Source organism: Dasypus novemcinctus, chromosome 16 (assembly GCF_030445035.2).
Source record: "Dasypus novemcinctus isolate mDasNov1 chromosome 16, mDasNov1.1.hap2, whole genome shotgun sequence".
In the NCBI taxonomy this organism is placed as follows: domain Eukaryota; kingdom Metazoa; phylum Chordata; class Mammalia; order Cingulata; family Dasypodidae; genus Dasypus; species Dasypus novemcinctus.
In genome coordinates this window covers 35,597,328-35,623,141 of record NC_080688.1, presented here as the reverse complement: position 1 = coordinate 35,623,141, position 25,814 = coordinate 35,597,328, and the positions used below count along the sequence as shown (strand labels likewise).

The following is a 25,814-nucleotide window of genomic DNA, read 5'->3' as shown; positions in this document are numbered from 1 at the left end:
ATAGTCTTTTTTTTTTTTTTAAAGATTTATTTATTTATTTAATTCCACCCCTCCCCCAGTTGTCTGTTCTCTGTGTCTATTTGCTGCGTCTTCTTTCTTTGTCCGCTTCTGTTGTCGTCAGCGGCACGGGAAGTGTGGGCGGCGCCATTCCTGGGCAGGCTGCACTTTCTTTCACGCTGGGCGGCTCTCCCCATAGGGGCACACTCCTTGCACAGTGGGGCTCCCCTACGCGGGGGACACCCCTGTGTGGGGCGGCACTCCTTGCGCGCATCAGCACTGCGCATGGTCAAGGAGGCCCGGGGTTTGAACCGCGGACCTCCCATATGGTAGACGGACGCCCTAACCACTGGGCCAAGTCCGTTTCCCTGTATAGTCTTTTGAATTGCTCATGGATCCTTCCCTAGAACAGACCATATATGCTGAGTCACAAGACAGGTTTCAATAAATTTAAAAAGACTGAAATTATGCAAAGCACTTTCTCTGATCATAATGGAATGAATTTGGAAATGAATGATAGAAAAGGGAAAAATCACAAATATATGGAGATTAAACAACACACTCTTTTTTTTTTTTTTAAAGATTTATTTATTTATTTAATTTCCCCCCCTCCCCTGGTTGTCTGTTCTTGGTGTCTATTTGCTGCATCTTGTTTCTTTGTCCGCTTCCGTTGTTGTCAGCGGCACGGGAAGTGTGGGCGGTGCCATTCCTGGGCAGGCTGCTCCTTCTTTTCACGCTGGGCGGGTTTCCTCACAGGCGCACTCCTTGCGCGTGGGGCTCCCCCACGCGGGGGACACCCTTGCCTGGCACGGCACTCCTTGCGCGCATCAGCGCTGCGCATGGCCAGCTCCACACGGGTCAAGGAGGCCCGGGGTTTGAACCGCGGACCTCCCATATGGTAGACGGACGCCCTAACCACTGGGCCAAAGTCCGTTTTCCTTAAATAATCAGAGGGTCAAAAAGAAATTGCAAGAGAAATCGGTAAACATCTCGAGATGAATGAAAACAAGATACAATATATCAAAAGCTATGGAGCCTGCCCAGGAGTGGTGTTGCACACACAGAGAGCTGATGCAGCAAGATAACACAACAAAAAAGGTGACAGTTTCCCAGTGCTGCAGGACAAGAATACAAGTGGACACAGAAGAACACAAAGTGAATGGACACAGACAGCAGACAATGGGGGGGGGGGGGCGGGGAGGGGAGAAATAAATAAATCTTTAAAACAAAACAAAACATACTATTAATAGCTATTAAGGAAATGCAGATCAAAAGTACAATGAGATACCATTTCACATCTTAAAGAATGGCCAATATTTTAAAAACAGTGCTGGACACAGAGGAAAGAGAAGCAAGCCCCAGGAAGGGAGGAACCCAGGAAGCCTGAACCCTTGTAGAAGTTGGCAGCCATCTTGTTCCAACCTGTGAAAATAGACTTTGGTGAGGGAAGTAACTTATGTTTTACGGCTTGGTATCTATAAGCTCCTACCCCAAATAAATACCCTTTATAAAAACCAACAAATTTCTGGTATTTTGCATCAGCACCCCTTTGGCTGACTAATACACATAAAATGGAATATTATTCAACTGTAAAAAAGGAATGAAGTTCTAATTCATGTAACAAGGGGGTGAACCCTGAAAACATCACATTGAGTGAAATAAGCCAGACCCATAAGGTCACATATTGTATGATCTCACTGATAATAAATAATTAGAATAAGCAAACTCATAAAGCTGGAATCTAGCATGTAGGTTACCAAGGGGGCAGGGATAAGGAATGGGGAGTTAATGCTTAAATAGTACAGAATTTTCTATCTGGGTTGACTGTAAAGCTTTGGTAATGGATGGCTGTGATGTGGCACAATACTGTGAAAATAATTCACAGCACTGAATTGTATATATGAATGGTTAAAATGGAAAATTTTAGCCACATAAATGTTAGTGGAATAAAAATTTAAATAAAAACCAGGACTGTACAACAACAACAACAAAAAAAGTGCTGGAGAGGTGGAGAAATAGGAACACTCCTTTACTGTTGGTGGGAATGTAGAATGGTGCAGCCTCTGTGGAAGAGTGTAGCAGAACCTCAAGAAACTGAATATAGAACTACCATTATGATCTAGCAATCCTGTTACGAGGAATACATTCAGAACTGAAAAGATGGGAACTGACATTTGCAAACCGATGTTCACAGCAGCATTACACACAAAAGCTAAATTATGGAAACAGCCCAAGTGCCAATCAGCTGATGAATGGATAAACAAAATTTGAAATACTATACAACTATAAGAAGCAATGAAAGCAGGATGCATATAACAACATGGATGAACCTTGAGGACATTATCTTAAGTGAAATAAACCAGACACAAAAGGAAAAATATTATATGGTCTTACTAATATGAACTAAATATGATGAGTAAACTCACGGAGGTAAAGGCTAGAGTATAGGCTACTAGAAGATAGAATGTGGGTGGAGAATAGGAATTAATGCTTAATGTATGTAGAATTTTTTAAAATCTTTTTTAAAATTTATTTTTTATAAAGATACATAAACACACAGAATTTTAGAATAAAAACATAAGAGGTTCCCATATATCCCACTCCCCACACCCCCCACTCCTCCCACGTCTGCAACGTCTTTCGTTAAGTGTGGTATATTCATTGCATTTGATGAGTACATTTTGGAGCACTGCTACACAGCATGGATTGCAGTTTATGTTGTAGTTTACACTCTCTCCAAGTCCATTCAGTGGGTTATGGCAGGATATATAATGTCCTGCATCTGTCACTGCAATATCATTCAGGACAATGCCAACTCCGCAAAATGCCCCCATATTATACCTCTTTTTCCCTCCTGTGGCCACTGTCTCCACATCAATGATGAATGTATGTAGAATTTTTAATTAAGATTTATTGTAAAGTATGGAAATGAATAGAGTGGGTGGTAACAAAATTACAGTGAGTACAACTTACACTGCTGATTTATAAATGTGATTGTGTCTGAAAGGGGTAATCTGCGGACAAAAACGTCAACTGAAGGGATGCTAAAGAATAATCTAGGGAATGTATGTCATAGTGATTTTGGTGGTAGATGAAGATTGTGGTTAATAGTATAAATATAGGAATGTTCTTTTACAAAATTTTAAGAATATAGTGATACATGGGCAAATTACAACTAACATATGGACGTTAACACTAATATTGTTTTGGACCAAGGACAAAGAAGATATAGCAATTTTAAGGAACAAAAATAGGGAGGTGTAGCATTTTGATATGGTTATAAATTTCAAAATAGATATTGGATTATGTTTGTAATCTGGTCTGTACCTGGGCATGATTAAGTTATGATTAGGGTCTCTGACTGGGCCACATCATTAGGGTGCAGTGGGGACTCACAGATAAAAAGCATGGCAAAGGACAAAGCTGAGGGTTTTTCATGTTGGTGTTTTGATGTTGGGAGTTTGATGCTGAAGCCTTAAGATGGAGCCCTGGGAAATAAGCACACAGAGGAAAGAGAAGCCAGCCCCAAAAAGAAAGGAACCCTGAGCTCAGGGAGAAGTAAGCCCTGGGAAAAGAACCCTGAGCCTGGAGAGAAGTAAGACATGGGAAGAGAGGAACTCAGGAGGCCTGAACCCTCACAGATGTTGGCAGCCATCTTGCTCCAACATGTGAAAATAGACTTTGGTGAGGGAAGTAACTTATGCTTTATGGCCTGGTATCTGTAAGCTCCTACCCCAAACAAATACCCTTTATAAAAACCAACAAAGTTCTGGTATTTTGCATCAGTACCCCTTTGGCCGACTAATAGAGAATTTGGTACTGAGAAGTGGGGAAGTGCTTTTGCAATTACTGAAATGGTGGAACTGTTTTATAAATGGGTAAGAGGTATTTTTTGGAGGAACGGTGAGATGCTTGACGGAAAAGGCCTAGATTGCTTTGAAGAGATTGTTGTTGGCAATATGGATGCTAAAGAGACTTTTTATGATGCCTTAGAAGTAAATGATGAAACTATTACTGGAAACTGGAGGAAAGGCTGTACGTGTTTTAAAGTTGCAGAGAAGTTAGCAAGATTAACTCCTGGTGTTGTACAGAAGGCAAAATTTGAAAATGGTGAGCTTGGGCAGTTAGCTGAAGAACTTTCCAAAGTAAACCCAGAGAATGTGGCTTGGCTTCTGCTTGCAGCTTATAACAAATTGCTAGACGAAAGAGACATGCTGAGGACTGAACTCTCAGGCACCAAGAAAACAGAAACTGATCCTAGAAATTCCAAGCCTACAGAAATCAAGCTCCCAGATGAAAGTGCCCCACTGGAGGACTTAACTAAACTTAGAACTTGTAAATCTGGATCAAAGATGCAGTTATCTCAGAAAGACTTGTGGAAAGTCTTACTGTCTGATGACTTGGACCCCTGCTTCCTGCATGCTAAACCAACAAGGTTTTTGAGAGAGCTGTATGAACAAAACCACTGTCAGCCTGGAATAAAAAGGACATGGAAAGGAGAGATTGAAGGAGAAACAGCCTTAAGAGGAAAACCATGGAAGCTGCGATCTGGAATTAGGACATCACCTTGGGCCAAGAGAGGAACCCCACCTATGTGTACAGAGTGGGTGAGTTTGCCCAAACACTTGAAGAGAGTGGATGCTCCTGTCCAATGTTCTGGGAGAGTTTTGCCACCCCAGGGTACAGAGAGGGTGGAGCACATTCCTCAAGGATTTGGGCAGTTAAGGTCAACACCCCACAGGTCTGAGAGCGGTAGACCTGTCCCCCATGGATTAGGGAACGCCGGGTGGTCAACTCGTTGCTCTGAGAGGATTGAGCCTGTTTGCCAAAGGTTAGGGGGAATGTTGTCTTCATGTCACTGTACTAGGGGGGTTAAGACTCTAACTCAAGGATTGGATAAGGTGTGGCAATCACCCCAACACTCTTGGAGGGTGAGGTCTGGAGCTTGGTTGACACTCAGATGCTTGATGATGGTAGACCAAAGAAAATGTCTGTTGTGTAAGCATGTGGAAAGGGTGGGTTCCCATAAGGCACCAAGGAGAAGAAACCATCATCTCAAGAATGACTCTCAGACTGAAATCAAATGGAGGATACCCTGGAGGTTTACTGAACTGCAGAGGACCCATGACTCATGCTTCCCTCCCAATTTCTCCTTATTGTAATGAAAATGTTTATCCTTTGTCCATTTGTGTATTGGAAAAAAATTGTTTTGTAAGTTTCAGAGGTCTACGGCAGACAGGACTTTGCCCCAAGAGAAACAGTATTTCTTTAAATTGATTGTGATATGATTTAGTACCAGCATTTTTACTGATTTAAGGTTTTTTCGAATATTGTCATGTCTTTTTGGAATTTAGAGGGTATAGTGTAGCAGTTTGATATGGTTATGAATTTCAAAAAGAGGTGCTAGATTATGTTTGTAATCTGGTCTGTACTTGGGCATGATAAAGTTATGATTAGGGTCTCTGACTGGGCCACATCATTAGGGTGAGGTGGGGACTCACAGATAAAAGGCATGGCAAAGGACAAAGCTGAGGGTTTTTTATGTTGGCATTTGATGCTGAAGCCTTAAGCTGGAGCCCCAGGAAGTAAGCACACAGAGGAAAGAGAAGCCAGCCCCAAAAAGAAAGGAACCCTGAGCCCAGGAAGAAGCAAGCCCTGGGAAAAGAGGAATCCTGAACCCAAAGAGAAGACCTGGGAAGAGAGGAACCCAGGAAGCCTGAACCCTCACAGACGTCGGCAGCCATCTTGCTCCAACATGTGAAAATAGACTTTGGTGAGGGAAGAAACTTATGCTTTATGGCCTGGTATCTGTAAGCTCCTACCCCAAATAAATACCCTTTATAAAAACCAACAAAGTTCTGGTATTTTGCATCAGCACCCCTTTGGCTGACTAATACAGGTGGTAAAAGGGAGCATGGGATTTTTCCTTCTCGAGTAATGAAAAGCGTTCTAAAATTGATTGAGGTGTGGACCTGTGTTGAAAATGAGAGCCACGGAGTTTATATTTGAATTGACTGTAAAAAGCATGGGACTGTATAACACAGGAAATCCTGTGGTGGAAGATGGACTGTGGTTAACAGAACAAATATGAGGTTTGCTCTAGAGTTTGATGTGCAGAGATACAGCCAAGGGTCAATCCGCCTTCAGTATTCTCAGTGATGCAGTGGAACATCATCCAACTGCAGTGGGGTCAGGACTGCAGGCTAGGGGAGAAAGAGTCTGGAACAGCTCCTCTGGGAGCACCCCAGACAGAGGAAAGAAGAGGAAAATTCTGTTGGGAGGTGAGTCAGAGTCCTGGGCTTCTGACCCAAGGACAGGCATCAATTACAGGCATATCTCACTTTACAATGTTTTGCTTTATTGTGTTTTGCAGACACTGTTTTTGTTTTTACACAAATTGAAGGTTTCTGGCAAGCCTACATAAAACAACTCTTTTGGTGCCTTTTTTTAAAAACAATATGTGCTCACTTCATGTTTATGCCACATTTTGGTAATTCTGGCAGTATTTCAAACATTATCCCTATTATTATATAACTGTTATGGTGATCTGTGATCAGTGATCTTTAATGTTACTAAATTGTTTGAGGGTGCCACAAACTGTACCCATATAAGATATCAGTTAATAAATGTGTGTGTTCTGACTGTTCTACCATTCAGCTGTCCCCCATCTCTCTCTCCCTCTCTGTGGACTTCCTTATTCCGAGACACAATATTGAAATTAGGCCAATTAATAACCCTACAATGGACTTATAAGCGTTCAAGGGAATGAAGAGTCACACATCTCTCACTTAAATCAAAAGCTTGAAACAATTAAACTTAGTGAGGAAGGCATGCCAAGCTAAGAGGCTGAAAGCTGGGCCTCTATGTCAAACAGTCAGGAATGCAAAGAATAGTTCTTGAAGGAAACAAAAAGCGCTACTCCAGTGAACATATGAATGAAAAGAAAGCAAAAGAGCCTTCTTACTGCTGATAGCGAACAAGTCTGAGTGGCCTGGATAGAAGATCAAACCAGCTTTACTGCTGACAGCGAGCAAGTCTGAGTGGCCTGGATAGAACATCAAACCAGCCACATTTTCTTAAACCAAAGCCTAATTCAGGGCAAGGCCCAACTCTTCAGTTCACTGAGGGCTGAGTAAGGAAAAGAAGCTTCAGAAACAAAGTTTAAAGCTGGGAGACGTTGGTTCATGAGGTTTGAGGAAAGAAGCCATCTCTGTAACATAAAAGTGCAAGTGCTGATGTAGAAGCCACAGCAAGTTATCCAGAAGATCTAGCGAAGATAATTGATGAAGGCAGCTACAAGAAATAAGATTATCAATGTAGATGAAACAGTCTTATATCAGAGAAGCCTTCCAGGATTTTTACAGCTACAGAAAAGTCAGAGCCGGGCTTCAAAGGACAGGCTGACTCTCTTGTTAGAGCCTAATGCAGCTGGTGACTTTAAGTTGAAGCCAATGGTCATTTACCATTTTGAAAATCCTAGGGCCCTTAAGAATGACGCTAAATCTACCCTGCCTATGCTCTATAAATGGAACAACAAAACCTGGATGATAGCACATATGTTTACAACATGGTTTACTGAATATTTTAAGCCTACTCTGAGACCTACCACTCAGAAAAAAGACTCCTTTCAAAATATGACTGCTCACTGACAGTCTGACCCAAGAGCTCTGGTGGAGATGTACAATGAGATTAATGTTTTCATGCCTATTACAACATCCATTCTGAAGCCCACAGATCAAGCAGTTATTTCAACTTTCAAGTCTTATTATTGAGGAAATACATTTTATAAGGCTATAGCTGCCATAGATAGCAATCCCTTTGATGGATTTAGGCAAAGTCAATTGAAAACCTTCTGGAAAGGAGTCATCATTCCAATGGTTTGAAACTGTATGTACCCTTAAAAAACATGTTCTTAAATCTAATCCATTCCTGTGGGTGTGAACCTATTGTAAGTAGGCCCCTTTGATGAGGTTACTACAGTTCAAGTGTGACCCACCTCAGTCAGGATGAGTCTTAATTCTATCACTGTAGTCCTTTATGAAAGAATGAAATTCAGGCAAAGAGAGAGAAAGTCACAGAAGCAGGAAGCTGAAATCAATGAAACATAGAAGAGAAGGGCAAGACACCAGACACCACCATGTGCTTGGCCATAAGGCATAGCCACCAAGGATTGCTGGCAGCTTGTCTTTGGGAAGAAAGCATAGGCTTGATGATGGCTTGGTGTGGACATTTTCCCTGCCTCGAAACTGTAAGCAAATGAATTCCCATTGTTTAACCTGACCCATTTCACGGTACTTGCTTTGAGCAGCCTATGAAATGAGAACAAATTTCTAGATGCCATTAAGAACATTTGGATTTACAGGAGAACAAAATATAAACATTCACAGGAGTTTGACAGAAGTTGATTCCACCCCTCATGGATGGTTTTGAGGGGCTCAAGAGTCAGTGGAGGAAGTAACTGCAGATGTGGTAGAAAGAGCAAAAGAACTAGAATTAGAAATGGAGCCTGAGGATGTGACTGTATTGCTGGTAAAACTTGGACAGATGAACAGTTGCTTCTTATAGATGAGCAAAGAAAGTGATTTTTAGAGATGGAATCTACTCTATATGAAGATGCCATGAACAGTGAATTGTCAACACAGGATTTAGACCACCACATCAACTTACTTAATAATGCTGTGGCTGGGTTTGAGAGGATTAACTCCAATTTTGAAAGAAGGTCTATTGGGGGTAAGATGCTATCAAATGGTGTTGCATGCTACAGAGAAATCTCTTATGAAAAGAAGAGTTAATCACTGCAGGAAACATCATTGTCTTAAGCAATGGCCACAGCCACCCTTAAACTTCAGCAACCACTTCCCTCATCTGTCAGAAACCATCCACACTGAGGCAAGACCCTCCACCAGCAAAAACATCACAACTCATTGAAGACTCAGAGGATGGTTAGCATTTTCTTAGCAATAAAGTACTTTTTAAATTAAGGTATGTACAGTGTTTTCAGAACAGTGCTATTGCACACTTAACAGACTCAGTATAGTATAGACATAAATTTTATATGCACTAGGATACCAAAAAATTCATGAAACTCACTTTATTACCATATTCGCTGGTCTGGAACCCAACTGGCAGTATCTCCAAGGTATGCTTATAGTTGATGCGGCAGATGCCTAGAGCTCCAAGTTTCTACCAATGTCAGTAAGAAGTCATAACAGGGACCTTTGCTTTCTCAAGCCTGGGGGAAAGTTTCAGGGCTCTTTCACGAAAATATCTTACTTCTGACCCAGAAAGTTCACTCCTGCTAACTGCTGAGTCTAGCTGAACTGCTGAATCTAGCATGCTGTCCAGGAAGGCAAGCAATCACAAGCGTTGTGGCAGCCCCAGGAGAAGCGCAATGTAAGCACATTCTATTAAGCACCCGACACAGACCAAATCTCCGGAAGAGAAACACTTAAATATTTATGCGCTTGCAATACAGGTGTCAATCCCTCCTCGCCCAGAGGTCAGAAACCACTCAGGTGCACAGACAAATTCCCTTTTTAAATTTATTTGACAGTAAATTGCTGTCATTACACTTCACAAATTCAAAGCATAGGAAAATCTAGGTCAGAAGCCCTTCTGGTTCAGTTTCCTCATATGTAAATAACAATTACAGCCATACTTACAAGGGACTTCTCTGTGTCAGGTTCTTTACTACCTCTTTACAAGCAGCTCTTGAACATGTACAAAGAGAGTATTATTATTATACCCATTTTACAGATAAGGAAACCTAGGCCTGGGGGGAGAGTATTGCTCACCCATAGCAGCTGGGCCTCGAGGAGCAAAGGCAGTTGCATTAGTTCAGGTGTTTGGGTTTAATAAGCCAGTAAAATTCCAAACATTTATTTGGAAGGACTGCCACCTGGGTGGTGCTGTTTTTGTTTTTAAGTTATTTACCACAATATAGGAAAGGACCTATGAATTTTTTTAAAGTGGGAAGAACTTAGAGTAAATAGTATTCTTTTGCATTTAATAAAGTTGCTTTATTCATTGAGTATTTTAAAAATGAGCTTACTTTTATAAAATATTTCAGGCACACAAAAAGCATGGATATTGAAAGGAACCAGTGAGCCCTCCTCCAAAGTTTAAGAAACAAAAGATAAGAGATTGAACTGGAATCCTTGGGTACCTGACCTCAGTCGCCTCCCTCTGCAGAGGTAACCATTATCCTCACATGGATTTTTCTCATATTTCGGCCTATTTTCATTATACTCTTTAAATACTGATGCAACTTTGTTTTTTTAGTTTGGCCACCTGATCGGTGGAGATTCAAGGTCAGCACTGGGAGCGGCTATGAGAACCCAGCGGGGGATTAAACCTGTTAGGACCTTGCATGGGACTTGTACATTTGGGAACCAATGCTCTCTTAATAGTCTCAGCAACAACAAAAAGCCCTTCCACAGTTAGGAAGATCAAGGTCCATGCCCTTACTTTACTGCTGCCTCTACGAACACTGATAAATCTTTCATAACCATGGTTCCAGATAATTTCATGAGACACCTCCAACCCTCAAACCTTCGCTGGAGTCAGAAGCCTCTCACATGAGCCTGAGTTCTTGGAGCTTGTCTGGTTTCTCAGCCCGGACGGTGACTCCATCTCATAAACCGGCCCAAGAGGCCCACTGGGGTCGGGCAGGGTCTTCGCCGGGTCCCAGAGGTGAGGCGTGGGGGACGCGGGGTGGCCCCCCACACTTACCTCACGCCTCCTGGTCTCCACAGCCAAGCGCCCCACAGTTTGCAGCACGGAAGCGACCAGTGCTGTCTTCTAGGGTTTCCTTATGGGGACTCAACACAACCACTTTGTCTTTGTTGTATGTTACACATTCTACTGTTTCCAGCAAGACGTGTATCGTAAATGTAGTAACAGGAGATTCTAAACACCAGCAGGGAGGAGGAAACGAAACCGAGGAGCGTGTAGAGTGTCTGGATACTTTCAGTCCTCAACGACAGTACGGGCACTGTCCCTGGCTCAGCCTCTCCTCAGCTCTCTCCAGGCATCTCATGGAATGAGCGGCCATTATCATTATACCCACTTTAGAGATGAGAAAACTTAGGCCTGCAGAGAAGGTGTGGTCTGCTCGCAGCCCCAGAGGGCCCATTTTCTCCCCTCTCCGCTTCCCGCTTTGCAAACGCAGCGATTCCGAGGCAAGGGTTTCCCGCGCTTACCATGGCATCCGAACCGTGGCCGCCAAGCGACGTGGGGAAGCGCACGTCGCGGACAGACAGCCGCGAGATCCTGCCGCGCACCATGGCCCCGCCGGCTGCTCGCGGCCGAGGCCCCCGCCGGCGCCTCGTGCGGGCCGCGGGCGCTGATTGGCGCCCGCCGGGGGCGGGGCCCCACGTGACCCGGCGCTGTGCGCGCTCCCGCCCCGCCGCGCCGCACGCCTCGGCTGCCTGGGGCGGCGCTGCCCCCACGCGGACGCTGGTAGGTTTCGGCCCGCAAGAGCCCTGCAGTGTGTTGGCGCTTCCTCCCGGTCCTGCCTGGAGGGGAAAACTCGCCGGGTGATCTTCCCGACAGCGGCGCCCAGCAGGAAGAAGACTGGTTCTCCTGTCGAGGTACGCACTCGGGACAGCCGTGGGCTGGAGAGTCCCAGGACCCGAATTCCACACGGATCCCCTGTCAGGTCTCTTTCAGCATCCTTAGCCTCAGTTTACCGTTTAACATATTTAAGGACGGGTCACCATTGATCACACCCCTACTGATGCAGGCTGCTTTATAAACATTTTCTTATCCGCCGTACCGTGCAGGTAGAGAAGTCGTTATCATTTTATAGAAAGGTTAAGTGACTTCCCCAAGGCCACACAGCTAACTGAATTGTTAAGTACTTTGGCTGTAGACCGTGGCTCTGTCCCTAGATTGCAGAAATTCTTGTTTTTGGAGCTACAGCATCCTCTTTAGAACATAATGATAGCTATGGACATTTTCATTTTTAAAAAAAGTTTGCACACATTTTCATACCGTGTTAGTAGCGACACCGACTCTGCCTTGCCATACAGCACACTGCTTCACAATTTCTTCCTTTGGAATGCTTTGAAATCTCTGGAAAGATCGAGTAGTAATACTACAGATATTATTGTATTAATATATGCACCTGTGGGTATGGCACTTTAGTAGAAAGTTAAATTATACATGAACCAAACAAACCCAGTGGTCCTACTCCTAGATATTTATCTGAGAGAAATTGAAACCTATGTTTACAGTAAAGACTTGTATTTGGATATTTATAGTAGCTCTATTCATGAATCCTTGAGAGCAAGGGAGCCCACTGGTGAGTACGAGTCAGCCGTCTGGCAGAACAGGGTTACATGGTTGGGGAGTGGCAAAATGATAATACTGGACACATGTTGCTTATTTCAACCAGGAATATTCCTTTCTCTAGGAACAACTTGGATGTTCATCTTTTTGAGTCAGGACTCTGGTTGCTGTTAAGGAAACTTAACTTGATGTTGATTAAACAAAAAAGAAAAAAACTGGAGGAACAGCTGGCAGGAGTTGATTTCAGAGAAATAAATGGTGTCAGGGCACTCTGTTTCTCTGATTTTTTTTTTTTTTTTTAGGTACTAGGTCCAGGGATTGAACCCCAGATGTGGCAAGCACGCACTCAACCACTGAGCCACTTTGGTTCTTTCTTTTTAAGGAAGTACAGGGATCCGAACCCGGAACTCCAATGTGGAAGCTGGCACTCAACTGCTTGAGCCACATCTGCTCCCTTCAGTTTCCCAACCCAATATGTTGTATACTTAGACAAGAGATGAAATTTATCTTCCACATCCAGAGAGAAAAGTCTTGGTGAAGAACTTCTAGATCTAACTGAAGATTTGCACAAATGGATGGAAAGACTGGTTTGAAAGATATTAATTCTAACAAAATTAATGTATAAGCATAATAAAATCCCAACCAAAATTTCACTTGAATATTTTTGGAATATGAAAAATAAAGCATAAAATTAATTAGGAATTTGCCAGAATACCAAAATTTTTAAAAAGGGAGCTTCCCCTATTGGTTATTTAAATGCATTATAGGGAAGCGGACTTGGCCCAGTGGTTAGGGCGTCCATCTACCACATGGGAAGTCCGTGGTTCAAACCCCAGACCTCCTTGACCCATGTGGAGCTGGCCCATGCGCAGTGCTGATGTGCACAAGTAGTGCCGTGACATGCAGGGATGTCCCCGCGTAGGGGAGCCCCATGCGCAAAGAGTGCACCCCGTAAGGAGAGCTGCCCAGCGCGAAAGTGCAGCCTGCCCAGGAATGGCGCTACACACACATGGACAGCTGACTCAGCAAGATGAAGCAACAACAACAAAAACGAAACAGGTTCCCATGCCACTGACAACAACAGAAGCGGACAAAAAGAAGAACACACAGCAAATGGACACAAGAGAACAGACAACTGGGGCAGAGGGGGGAAGGGGAGAGAAATAAGTAAATCTTTAAAAAAAATAAAATGTATTATAAAGTTATAGCATATGAAAGTGTTAGAAGGTGATAGTTGGAAGAAATGACAAGTCAACTGGACAAAAAGTGTATAGACATGTGCCTAATAAAGGAAGAAACTCAAACCAATTGGGTAGAAATGGATTACCCAATAAATGGTACTGGGAAAACTATTATGGGGAAAAAAATCATGCTAAACTCAAATAACTTCCAAATGAATTGAAGAGAAATGTAAAAAGGAAAAGCATAAAACTTCATATGAGATGAATATTTAACTTGGGATGCATAAGGAATTTCTAAGCATACAAAAGGAATAGATTTGACAATGTACAAAAACTTAAGTGTCAAAAATTACATGTAAAAAAGGCAAACAGGAAACTAAGAAAACAAATTGAGAAACTATTACTATACTATAACATAAAAATATTTATTAAAGTATTTGTGTTGATTAAATTTTACTCTTCTGAAATCATTAAGGAAAAATAAAACTAATAATAATAATGGTGTAATAATAATTAATACTATTACCTTTTTGAAAATAGACGATGTTTTTGACCGGCCATTCATAATTTAGTTTTAGATAATTTTATTTTCATTATACCTATAATGGAAGTGTAAAACACACACAGAGTTAAGGACCAAGAACTTTTTCCATTTTTGAGAACTAAATCCCTTATGATGAAAAGTGGTTTTTCTAATATCCTTTACTTAGGTTCTCTGTTAATAGCTTCACCCAATTCACTTAGACTTTTCTATGATACCTTAATTGAAGTGGCTGGTATAATTGGGGGAAAAAAGAAATCTCTGTTAAAGAAAAGAGGTTATTCAACTGACATGTAAAAAAAAATAGTGTTACCCAACTGACACAGAATGAGCCCAGTAGTGTTCTGAATTTAATAAAGAATTGATGGGAAGCGGATTTGGCTCGACTGATAGGGCATCCGCCTACCACATGGTAGGTCCAGGCTTCAAACCCAGGGCCTCCTAACCCATGTGATGAGCTGGCCCATGCACAGTGCTGATGCACACAAGGAGTGCTATGCCATGCAGGGGTATCCCCCGTGTAGGGGAGCCCATGTGCAAGGAGTGCGCCCTGTAAGGAGAGCCGCCCAGCACAAAAAAAGTGCAGCCTGCCCAGGAGTGGCCCCGCACACATGGAGAGCTGATGCAGCAGGATGATGCAACAAAGAGACACAGATTCCTGGTGCCGCTGACAAGAATACAAGTGGACACAGAAAAACACACAGCAAATGGACACAGAGAGCAGACAACTGGAGGGGGAGCGGTTAGGGAAGGAGAGAGAAATAAAATTTAAAAAAAGAATTTATATAACTCTGCTCAGGAGCTGTAAGTGAACCTTTTTTCCAATGGAAGAGTAAATTAAATTCAGAATATACTTTGGTTTAATACCAATTTAAAAAAAGATGAGGGAAGCAGATGTGGCTCAATCTGTTAAGCATCTGCCTACCTCATGGGAGGTCCCAGGTTCGGGTCCTGGTGCCTCCTGGAGAAGATGAGCAAACAATGAGAAGACAGATGAAAGAACCATCTGGAGAAGGGGGGGATAAATAAAGAAAAAATAAACTAAGTAAATCTTAAAAAAAAAAAACTTATGAGGAAGTAAGAATAGCAACTAAAAAGATAAATAGGTCCATTCAATGAAAACTTTTATTTCAGTTATCCACAAAACAATATCACAATATTTTATAAAAATATTAAGTTTTAGGCTACCATCATCCATTTTTAAAAAGTGTGTGTGCTAGAAGGTTGCTTTTGCCAACTTTTTTTGGTAAGGGTTAAGTTCCACATGAAAAGACTGAGGACAAGAAGCTATTGAAAAAAAATCCTCAAATGTACAAAGTTGTTTATTTTTCTTGGCAATTTAAAAATACATAACCATTTAAACTGAATACACATTAAGTTAGTGTTTTATTTCCTTACTATACACTTGTTATTACAAGGGACTGCTTCATTCTTAAAAACCTAATGAATACCATCAACTTTTCCTGTCTTATTTTTCTTAAGAGCATTAGTACATATATAATTTATTACCCTTTTTAAAATGCTTAGAAAAATTACAATGTCATAGTTCACATAAAGCCCTTTAAAAATCTGATGTCACAGGTTGTATATGTTAAGGTAAATAATGACGCACTCTTAGGAAGACCCTCTCAGCAGAGGGATTCAATACAAGCAGGTTACGTAAACATAAGAAACAATCACAATTTTTAGTACCAGAACTGTTGCCAACTTGCATGAAGTTCATTTATCACATTTTAAAATGGTTTAAATTTCAACAGATACCGTGGCACAGAATTTTTAATTTCACAATTAAATCAGGTAAGTGATGGTAGTTAAAAATTACATTCCTAAAATATGGGGACCTAATGTTATTGCTTTACTTAAAGTGTGACTATAGAGTATTTTAAAACATAAGTTCCAGATTTTCATTTATCAGATTCAGTTTTTCCTTTGCTAGACACTTAAACCAGTAATGCTACCATTCAAATTCATATTGTGAAATTTTTTCCTGACTTACTAAAAAAAACTAGTTATTTTATGATTCACTTCTGCACTTTAAATGGGTAAAAATGACCCCCTTTCCACACTGTTATTATTCTGAATAAGTTTTCCTCCTCAAATCAATTATATTCTAAAAGAGAAAAGAAAAGATCGCCGTTAATTAAAAAATAAGAAAAAACAGGAATTTAAAAACTGGAGTTCTAAAAATATTTTGAGTAAAAACTGTATCATTGGAATAAGTGTGAAGCCTTAACTTTACTATTCTGAGGATATAACACCCATGTAGTGTATATACTAAGAAAAATTAGAGTCATATCTTATAATTCTTAAAAAGTCTCAGAAAATAGATAAGTGAGGAGCTTTGAGTGCCAGCAAAGCCATTTTGTCACTCCATGACATCAACATTAAACATTACATTCCATCCATCTACCTATATAGCTTTCACATTTTCTTTTCTCATATTTCTTTTAAATACATTTTTCTTTCTCAGTCTATATTCATTAATAGCAAAAGTGCATTCAAGTCCCTGATCCAGTGATACTTTATATTTGTGGCACCCTTCACCCATATTAGCAACATCTATAATACCAAGTCTATTTTTTGGAAAAAGCATTGTTTAAATGCTGGGTCTTATTTTTCAACGTATCTAAAGATTAAAAGATTTCCCCTTGGATTGTACAATACAATATCAGTCATATACTTCCTTCTTTTTAAATCAATGCAAACTTATAAAAGATTAATTCACTTTCTAGTTATCTTCATTACTCTAAATTATTCAGAAAATTAAAATGAAAAATTACTTTTCTACTTTCCAGTTCTGTGAATACCAGTATTATTATTAACACAGTACATTATACTTTCAAATTCCACTGCTGAGGTTTAACATTTAATCAAGTTTTAGATGCTGCTTATATTCCTTTTTGCTTCCGAGAAACCTGGCCCATTTCCATGCAAAAGGAGGCATATATTAAGATTGCATATTAACTGTTCAATGTAATGAATGCAAGACATTTTAAAAAACTGGAATGGAATAATTTGGTCCCATGAAGCTCCTTGATTTTAGATTTTATTAAGGTTTAACTTTTTATGTCCCAAGTTTTGTCTATTATGATAAATAATTTTCTGAGTTTGGGGAGAAAAAGAAAGGTGAGGATTTACAAACAGTAGCCTTGTTGCTCTTCATTGCCCTGCCATCACTCACACTGTCATCAACATCCTATCTATACTTTCTCTGGACCCTGAAATAAGTTGGAAAATTCATCATTGGTACTTTAGAGTTTAACACTTAAAAGAAAAAAAAGTGGTATTGTGCAACCATGTCTGGAATTCCAGTTTACCATTTTAAAAAACATGCAGAGTGAAGAATTTCTTCTTTTGATTCCTGTACATAAGTGAAGAACTACACAAGTTCTTCGTATTTTGGCAGATTTGTACATATAAAATAGGCTACTTGACTTATAAATTTTCTCCTGGCTGGTACTGTGGCTCTGTAGCAGTGAAATAGTCTTCCAAGAAGGACTGAATATATTCAAATGTTGGTCGTTCATCAGGATCCTTCTTCCAACAAAGGTTCATCAATTCATGTAGAGATTCTGGACAGCCCTGAGGACAAGGCATCCTATATCCTCGTTCCACCTGCTCCAGCACTTCACGGTTTACCATTCCTAATGTACAAGATCCAAACATTAAAAAACAATGACCCCAACCACCGCTCGCCAAACAGAACAAAGGCTTTAGTGACAAACTGATCTGAGGTATAGTATATTTTAGTGAAATGATGCTTTCAACCAAGAAACAAAATAAAATTTAAAAGTCAAAGTATATCAAGAAAAGCTTTAAAAATGCTAATCTGTGTTTCAAAATGTCTTACTGTTTCATTCTATCCAAAATCTTACTTTTAACACTTACGTGCCTTCAAAAGCCAACCCTGTTTGATTAGTGAGAATTTAGGATGCCATTTTGAAGAATTATTACTTTCTGATATTAATAGCTACATTAACCAAACTTGGGTTAATGGTGTTCAGTGGACAGCGAATTTTTGAAAGAACTTTCAAGTAGAAATTGAGAAGAAAGAGTTCTAGTCTTGGTTGTGCTAACTACGGGACTATATGACTTTATTATTATTTACTAACTACAAGTCTTTCTATCAAGTCACTTGCCTGAAACTATTTCCTTATCTAACATCATGTTTGACTTTCCTCAAGTTATTACACACACTTCCTTTATTGCATTCCTTGTAATTTTCCTTTAACCCTGCTCCCTCATCAGCAGCTCACCCTATATATTATCACAGGCCACCAAAAAGTCCTCTTCAAAATCTTCCCTGTACCACAGCACCAAGGCCTCAATGCCACTACTCTTCCTGTCTCCCACACCACCTGCCCTGCCTGTCAAAAAGCAGGGGCATCCCTCATAAGCCCCACAATCTTGAACTATCACTGATTTGTTTTGTTTTCCCATAGACCATGACTCCCTTAAGCTAATGTAATGGGTTAAACCACTATTTCTACTTGTAGTTATAACACTTCTGAGAAATAAGTGATTCCTCAAAATACATCTTTACTGACTATAAAGAATAACTGCTTCCCTATTATTTTGGGGCCCAATACTTGAAACTTAGTTTTCTGAGATTTCACCAATGTAGGTGGTGCCATCTTTATAAATAAAATCCAGCACATTTTATAAGCCATAGAAATATAGTCAGAAGATGTTAGGTAGAAGCAGAAAAGGAACAAGGGAATTAATATTTGATGAGGACTTAGTATAATTGAGGTAACTTATTTCCAACCATATGTCATTGTTCATAATCTTTGTTATATTTCTCTATTTTAATTGACTGTTAAGATTATTTAATCTAAATAAACCTGAACCTGGCCAAAATAACTTCTAATTATCAATAAACTCTTTCATTCGAAATCTGATCCTTCCAAATTTTCTGATAGTCAGAATAACTAAATTGTTTTATACTGACAACTGTGAAAAGAAAATATGGCAGCAATGATATCTAGTAGAAATTCCCTATTTCTTTAGGATGAGAATATTTTCTTAAGGGAACTTCTGAACTTCAAAATAAGATATTAAAATTTCCTCTGCAAGCAGAAAGTCTGACTTCTTCCCTCCACTCCCCAGCAGAAAAGGAGATAGAAAGATTCTAAGATTGTCAATGCTTAAAATCACATGCTATTTGGCACTATATCAATAAATTTAAACATTTTATACCTGTTTGTACTTGCTAAGGTTATTATCCCAAAATAAGACTAATAAACAGAAGCTATTGCTTTGAAATGGACAACTTGTTGTGAGAAGAGCCCACAGTTGATGTTTTTTTGTTACATGTCTGGGGTCCTTTCAGAATCCCCCTCAAATCATCAAAGAAATTATATTTATATAGTTATCTTCTTTAAAAAACTGGCAATCTACAAATTGCTTATATTTTGACTTTCATCTGAATATTTAACTAAAATTTCCCAATTCTATTAGTTTTTGTTTTTTATATTTTGAGGCTATGTAGGCAATTGTATACAAATATGAATTGGACTCTTTTATCATTATGAAATGTTCTTTGTCTCTAGTAATATTTCTTGCCTTAATGTCTATTGCCATGCAGGCCTTCCTTTGGTTAACAGTTACACAGAATATCTTTTCTAGCCTTTTAATTTCAATCTTTTTGGTCCTTACAGTGTGTCTTTGTTTCTCATAAATAGCATTATAGCATTATGTGTGTGCATACACATTTATGTATATATATTTAGATTTAGGCCTGCCTTTAGCCTTTTGATTGGAATGTTTAGTGCATTTACATTAATGTAATTAGGGATATAAATTGGGTTTAACTCTACTATAGCACACAGTTTACTACTTATCCCATCTGCTCTTTGAAACTTTGATTATTCTTTTCCTGTTTTTTGTTTAAGCCTAGCATTTTTTATTACTCCATTTTTTTCTGTCAGCTCTTCGTTTATTTTTTTTAGTGTTTATCCTTTAGGTTATATATGCTTCTTGACTTATTATACTCTACTATTTCCCAATGAATGAAACTCGGAACAGTTTATCTGTTACTCCTTTACTCCTTCTCTACCCTTTGTGTTATTACTGTCACTAAGTTTACTTTTATTATGTTATAAATTCATCAAGATATTTTTATTGGTGTTTTAAATAGTTAATTTATATTTATATTTACCCTATCTGGTAATCTTCTTTCTTCCTATATGGGATCATTTCCCCTGAACCCGAAGAACTCCTTTAATATTTCTTGTAGTGTAGGTTCACCAGTGACAAATTTGTTGGCTTCTTTACTTTACCTTCAGTTTTGAAGGACACAGGATGCTACATCAGCAGTTCTCCCCTAGCATTTTAAAGATATAATTTCATTCTCTCTGGCTTCCAAATCCTTTTGAAAAGTTCATTATCAGTCTAATCATTGCTCCTGTGAAAATAATATACTACCTACCTCTGGCTACTCTGCGTTTCATTTCTGTAATTTGACTATGATATGCCTGCTTGAATTTCACTGAGCTCCTTTGTGTTTACCCTGTTTGAGAGGTTCCCCTGAATTATTGAATCTGTTGATGTCTTTTATCATATTTGGAAAGTTTGGGGCCATCATTATTTCAAATGATTTTTTTTCCTCATCTCCTGGGGCTCCAATTACATCTAAGTTAGATCTTTTTGACCACGTTCCACTTGTTTTATATGCTCTGTCCTGTTTTGTTTTTTTTATTTCTCTCCCTCCCCGCCCCACCCAGTTGTCTGCTCTCTGTGTCCATTCGCTGTGTGTTCTTCTGTGTCCGCTTCTATCCTTATCAGCGGCACTGGGAATCTGTGTTTCTTTTTTGTTGTGTCATCTTGTTGTGTCAGCTTTCTGTGTGTGCGGCGCCATTCTTGGGCAAGCTGCACTTTTTTTCGCACTGGGCGGCTCTCCTTATGGGGCGCATTCCTTGCACATGGGGTTCCCCTTTGTGGCAGACACCCTGCGTGGCACAGCACTCCTTGTGTGCATCAGCACTGCGCGTGGGCCAGCTCCACATGGGTCAAGGAGGTCCTGGGTTTGAACTGCAGACCTCGCATGTGGTAGGTGGATGCTCTATCCATTAAGCCAAGTCCGCTTCCCTCTGTCCTGTTTTTTCCATTCTTTTTCTCTATTCATTAATTTGGAATTTTAAAAAATTAGCATGTCTTTGAGCCCACTAACCTTGCTTCTGCTGTGTCCATCTATTAGAATTCTTAATTTCATATCTTTCATTTACAATTCTAGAATATCCATATGATTCTTTTTTATAGATTGTAATTTTGTTGAAGTTGTCAATTTTTAATCCATTTTGCCAAACTTTTCCACTATTTTAACATTTTAAGTATTACTATTTTGAAGTCCTTGTCTGCCAACTCCAATATCTGGATCATTTCTGGGTCTGCTTCTACTGACTTTTTAAATTTTATTTTAATATTATTAGTTTATATTACTTTAAATATTTTTTGGTCAATTGAAGAGATACCCTTAGTCGTAAAACTAATAGTAGTGAAATAAGCCAGGCACAAAAGGACAAAAATTACATGCTCTGACTGATATGAAATAATTAGAAAAAGCAAATCTATAAAGGCAGAATCTAGAATACCAGTTATCAGGGGATGGGGTGGGGGTAGAAAATAGATAAGGCTTAAAATGTACAGTTTCTATTTGGGATGAAGGAAAGGTTTTGGTAATGGATGGTGGTGATGTTAGCACAGCATTGTGAACGGAATTAACAGCACTGAACTATATATTTAAATGTGCTCAAAAGTGAAACTGCTGTTTCACTAATCCCTGACAGAAATAACGTTTCCTATGATTGTGTTCACTTTTAACTCTTGACTGCCATCATTTCCTCCTCTTCACAGTCTAATAATTTTTATGCTAGAAACTGAAAATCATATACTGCAAGTTACCTGGATCATGTTATCATTTTCTAAAAGATGTTAAGTTTTATTCTAATAGATAATTAAATAACTGGCAGATCACCTAGACTTCTCATGATTTGGTTTTAGGTTTTGTTGTTTCACCTTATTTCAGTTTTTCTCTTTCTCTTAGGGCATGGCTTATCTGGGGTCACAACAAAAGGCCTAGAGTTTCACCAAAGTCTTGCTGCTTTGGATGGGAAAAAACTCCCCAAGAAGCTGTAGCTTTTGACCTCTGCTCAGGTCCCCAGCCTCCTATTTCCTATTGGGCCTCCCAGAGTCTCACCCAGTAAATGTACAGATTAGAAGGTGACCAAGGACCTGAGGGGAATTTTTAAACAGAATATTTGGGATTCTTCTCTGTGATTCCCTCTTCTTTGGAGAGAATGTCAGTATCAGCAGGTAATAGCCACAACAAGGGAAAGGGGTGAAAAAATTTAATGACATGAGATTTAGGGAAGAAGGATATGATAGGTAATATAAAAAGTCATAAGATTAACATAAATTTTTCTAAGGATTGTATTGTATATGCTTTCACTCTATTCAACTCTTAGGGATACTTCAATATAAAAGTTTGAAAAGTATCAGCTTAAGAGAATATTCAGGGAAGAAGATGAAGCTCAAATAGTTAAATGCCTGCTTCCCACATACAAGGTCGATCCCTGGTACGTCCTAAAAAACAAAAGCAGGGAAGCGGACTTGGCTCAGTGGTTAGGGCATCCATCTACCACATGGGAGGTCCACGGTTCAAACCCCAGCTCCTTGACCCATGTGGAGCTGGCCCACGCACAGTGCTGATGCGCACAAGGAGTGTCCCCCGTGTAGGGGAGCCCCACGCGCAAGGAGTGCGCCCCGTAAGGAGAGCTGCCCAGCGTGAAAGAAAGTGCAGCCTGCCCAGGAATGGCGCTGCACACATGGAGAGCTGACGGCAGCAAGATGACGAACCAAAAGAAACACAGATTCCCAAGCCGCTGACAACAACAGAAGCGGACAAAGAAAAACACGCAGCAAATAGACTCAGAGAACAGACAACTGGGGCTGGGGGGGAGGGGGGGAGAATGGGAGAGAAATAATCTTTAAAAAAAGTAAAAATAAAAAACAAAAGCAAACAAACGGAAAAACCAACTTGGAGGGACAAGTGTAGCTCAGTGGTTGAGCATTGGCTTCCCACACATAAGGTCTAGATAGGATTCAATCCCCAACCCCAGTACCTCAAAAAACAAAACACAACACAACACAACGAAAACAAAGAAACAAAAGAAATATTCAATTGCAGCTCAATTTCAGGTAAGTTAAAATTTTCCCTCACCTTTAGAAGTTATATATAAATTGTTTATTTTTGAGAGGGAAACATTTTTATTTTTCATTTCTATTAATAACAGCGACATTACTTAAATTAAGGTTTGTAAATATGCTTTGCTAAGAGGAAAAAAAATGTGAAAAAGGTCTTCTCAAAAGAAAATAGTGTATTGAGGAAAACAGGGCAAATATGTATTTATAAAATACAGCAACAACAACAACAAAAATACCAATTACTCTGGGTAAAAAAAAGATGGCCCAGGATATTTAAGATATACTTATCATCTTACAGAAGAGTAGAAATAAAAGGCCTTTTTGGAAAATGCCCTAAGAGAGAAAGCTGAGGTGAATGTGGGGCACACCTCATGTCCTTGCCTTATCTCAAAGATTTTGACTTTCACTGATGACTGTCCATCCAATGCCAAAATAGAGAGAAAGAAAAGAAATAAAGGCTTCCCCTTACCCCCCTTACAGTTTGGCTCCCTATTAAACGCAATTAAAGTCACTGATGGGATAAGCAAGAGCTAAGGAAATACAAGCATACCTGGATATGGTACTCTGCCCTTTGTTACCAGTTCTGTCTGTAGAATTCCAAAAGACCACACATCAGACTTTATTGTAAATCGACCATACAGTGCAGCTTCAGGAGCTGTCCATTTGATTGGAAATTTTGCACCTTAAACAATATCGAAAACCTTGCTTAAGTAAATTGTTTGAAATGTGTATTTGTTTAAATATGACATAAGCAGGGCTAATCTTTTGTCAATATTCTTACTGCAGGTGTCACCAGTGTAAAATTCTTTAAAATTACAAGGTACATGGGGAAAAATTCCTTAGTTTTAAAAATGTATATTAAAATAAATTGTATTTGTTCTTGACAAGATATTCAAAATGATATAAAAAAGAAGAGTTGTGGAAGGGAAAGAAAACTCACAAGAAAATAGATAAGCAGGCAACAATGTAGATTATAGAATCTGTAAATTTTAAAAATATAGCCAGTCTGGCACCTGGTAGCTACAGCTAGCTATTAATTGATGAGGACATATTCTGTTGGGTTCTAATGTGTACTGCTTTTCAACCATAATCTCTTTTCTATTTTGCGATAGCTTTCTGAAAAGTTTTATTGTACAATTATTTTTAAAAGCCCATATTAATTTGCTCAAATATTTAGTATATTCCTTCTATGTCCAAGATAATATGCTAATTGTTATAGGAGACATAAAAAAACATTGCCTTAATGAAGCTTATATAGTTGTAATGGAAATAAGATTGTAAGAGTCTTATATACACAGACATATAAATAACTTCAAATTTGGAACTGTTGTAAAATAGAGATAACTTGGTTGAGATCTCTAGGCTAATAGAATAGGGATTTAAAAGCCAATATTCTGCATATGCCATGTCACCTCTCATATATTATGTGTTCATAAGTATGCTTAGAGACAGAAAAACCAGACAGAAGAATCAATCTATGTTAATTTCCACAAGCTCCCTGCATTCACTCTTTAATGTTAACATTCCAAATGTTTTTATTTACCACAATTTTATATATAATAAGAATTATTATAAATCTGGACTAGAAATGGTTTCCAAAGCCTTAATAAAAATTATTTCTTACTACATTTTCTTTAAACATTATACCCTTTCTGATCCTTTGTGTAGTAAAATCTAGATGGTTGATGAACTTCGTTATGAGAGGAATTAAAAAATATTTGTAATGTGTTGTCATGCCAAAAGAAGTATAAAGAGGAGTAAACTCTATATTTATAATGCAAAGAACACCCAGTCCAATTCTTCCTTGTAGGAAATAACTATCAACAAGCCATATAAATATAAATAAATGACTAAAAGCATGTTTCTATGACTCTCATGAGGAAATTGAGAACTATTCTTAGTCTATAAAATTCTGTATGTTCAAAAGAATATTAAATAAGAAAACCCAGAGAACATTAGGTTACAAGCATTTATTAAAAAGTAATTTTACCTTGTCTTGCTGTATATTCATTGTCTTCAATTAACCGTGCTAAACCAAAATCTGCTATTTTGCACACAAGGTTTTCTCCTACAAGAATATTAGCAGCCCGAAGGTCTCGGTGAATATAGTTCATTCTTTCAATATAAGCCATGCCATCAGCAATCTTAGAAAGAAAGAAAGAAAGAAAGAAAGAATATAAGACATATTATACAAAGGAAAACAGGGAGATGATGATTTTGGTTTGTGTCAGTCAGATCACTGAAAATATTATATACTTCAAATAATGTTAACAAGCATAGTCTATAACAATGAGAAAAAACAGAAAACACTGTAATTAAAAAATAGGCTAAATGAAGATTTCAAAGATCTGACACCTAGACTAAAGGTCTAGATTTTCAACCATCCAGTGCATCTAGTCTCCATTGTGGCATTATGTCTTGTGTTAAGAGAGGAGATAAATACTGGGCTATTTAGTGTCTATGGACACAAGCCCATCAAGATCCAAATCAGGCACTGATCTAAGATGTCCTGGTGAAAAAAATCTTAACCACAGAATAGAGATAGGCAAATTACAGCTTACAGACCAAATAAGACCCACAGCCTGTTTTTGTATGGGCTG

The 25,814-nt window shown here is 39.1% G+C and overlaps 2 protein-coding genes across 10 annotated transcripts in view; both read right to left on the bottom strand.

Moving 5' to 3' along the window:
* The window catches only part of ENOSF1 (enolase superfamily member 1), a 53,003-nt gene extending 41,662 nt beyond the window's left edge, over window positions 1–11,341 (bottom strand). The window contains exon 1 of one of the 5 annotated variants that reach the window (XM_058277503.2): window positions 11,199–11,341. In XM_058277503.2, coding sequence (XP_058133486.1) covers window positions 11,199–11,282 — 84 coding nt within the window. In that variant the 5' untranslated portion in view covers window positions 11,283–11,341. The remainder of the gene's footprint in view (window positions 1–11,198) is intronic. The other 4 variants (XM_058277507.2, XM_058277504.2, XM_058277505.2 and 1 more) reach the window with 4 other exon arrangements.
* Window positions 11,342–15,117: 3,776 nt separating this feature from the next.
* The window catches only part of YES1 (YES proto-oncogene 1, Src family tyrosine kinase), an 88,398-nt gene continuing 77,701 nt past the window's right edge, over window positions 15,118–25,814 (bottom strand). For all 5 annotated transcript variants that reach the window (XM_058277499.2, XM_071208496.1, XM_058277501.1 and 2 more), the window contains exons 10-12: window positions 25,205–25,358; window positions 23,765–23,896; window positions 15,118–17,654 (exon numbers count right to left, since the gene is read on the bottom strand). In XM_058277499.2, the coding sequence (XP_058133482.1) occupies window positions 17,446–17,654; window positions 23,765–23,896; window positions 25,205–25,358 (495 nt within the window). In that variant the 3' untranslated portion in view covers window positions 15,118–17,445. The remainder of the gene's footprint in view (window positions 17,655–23,764; window positions 23,897–25,204; window positions 25,359–25,814) is intronic.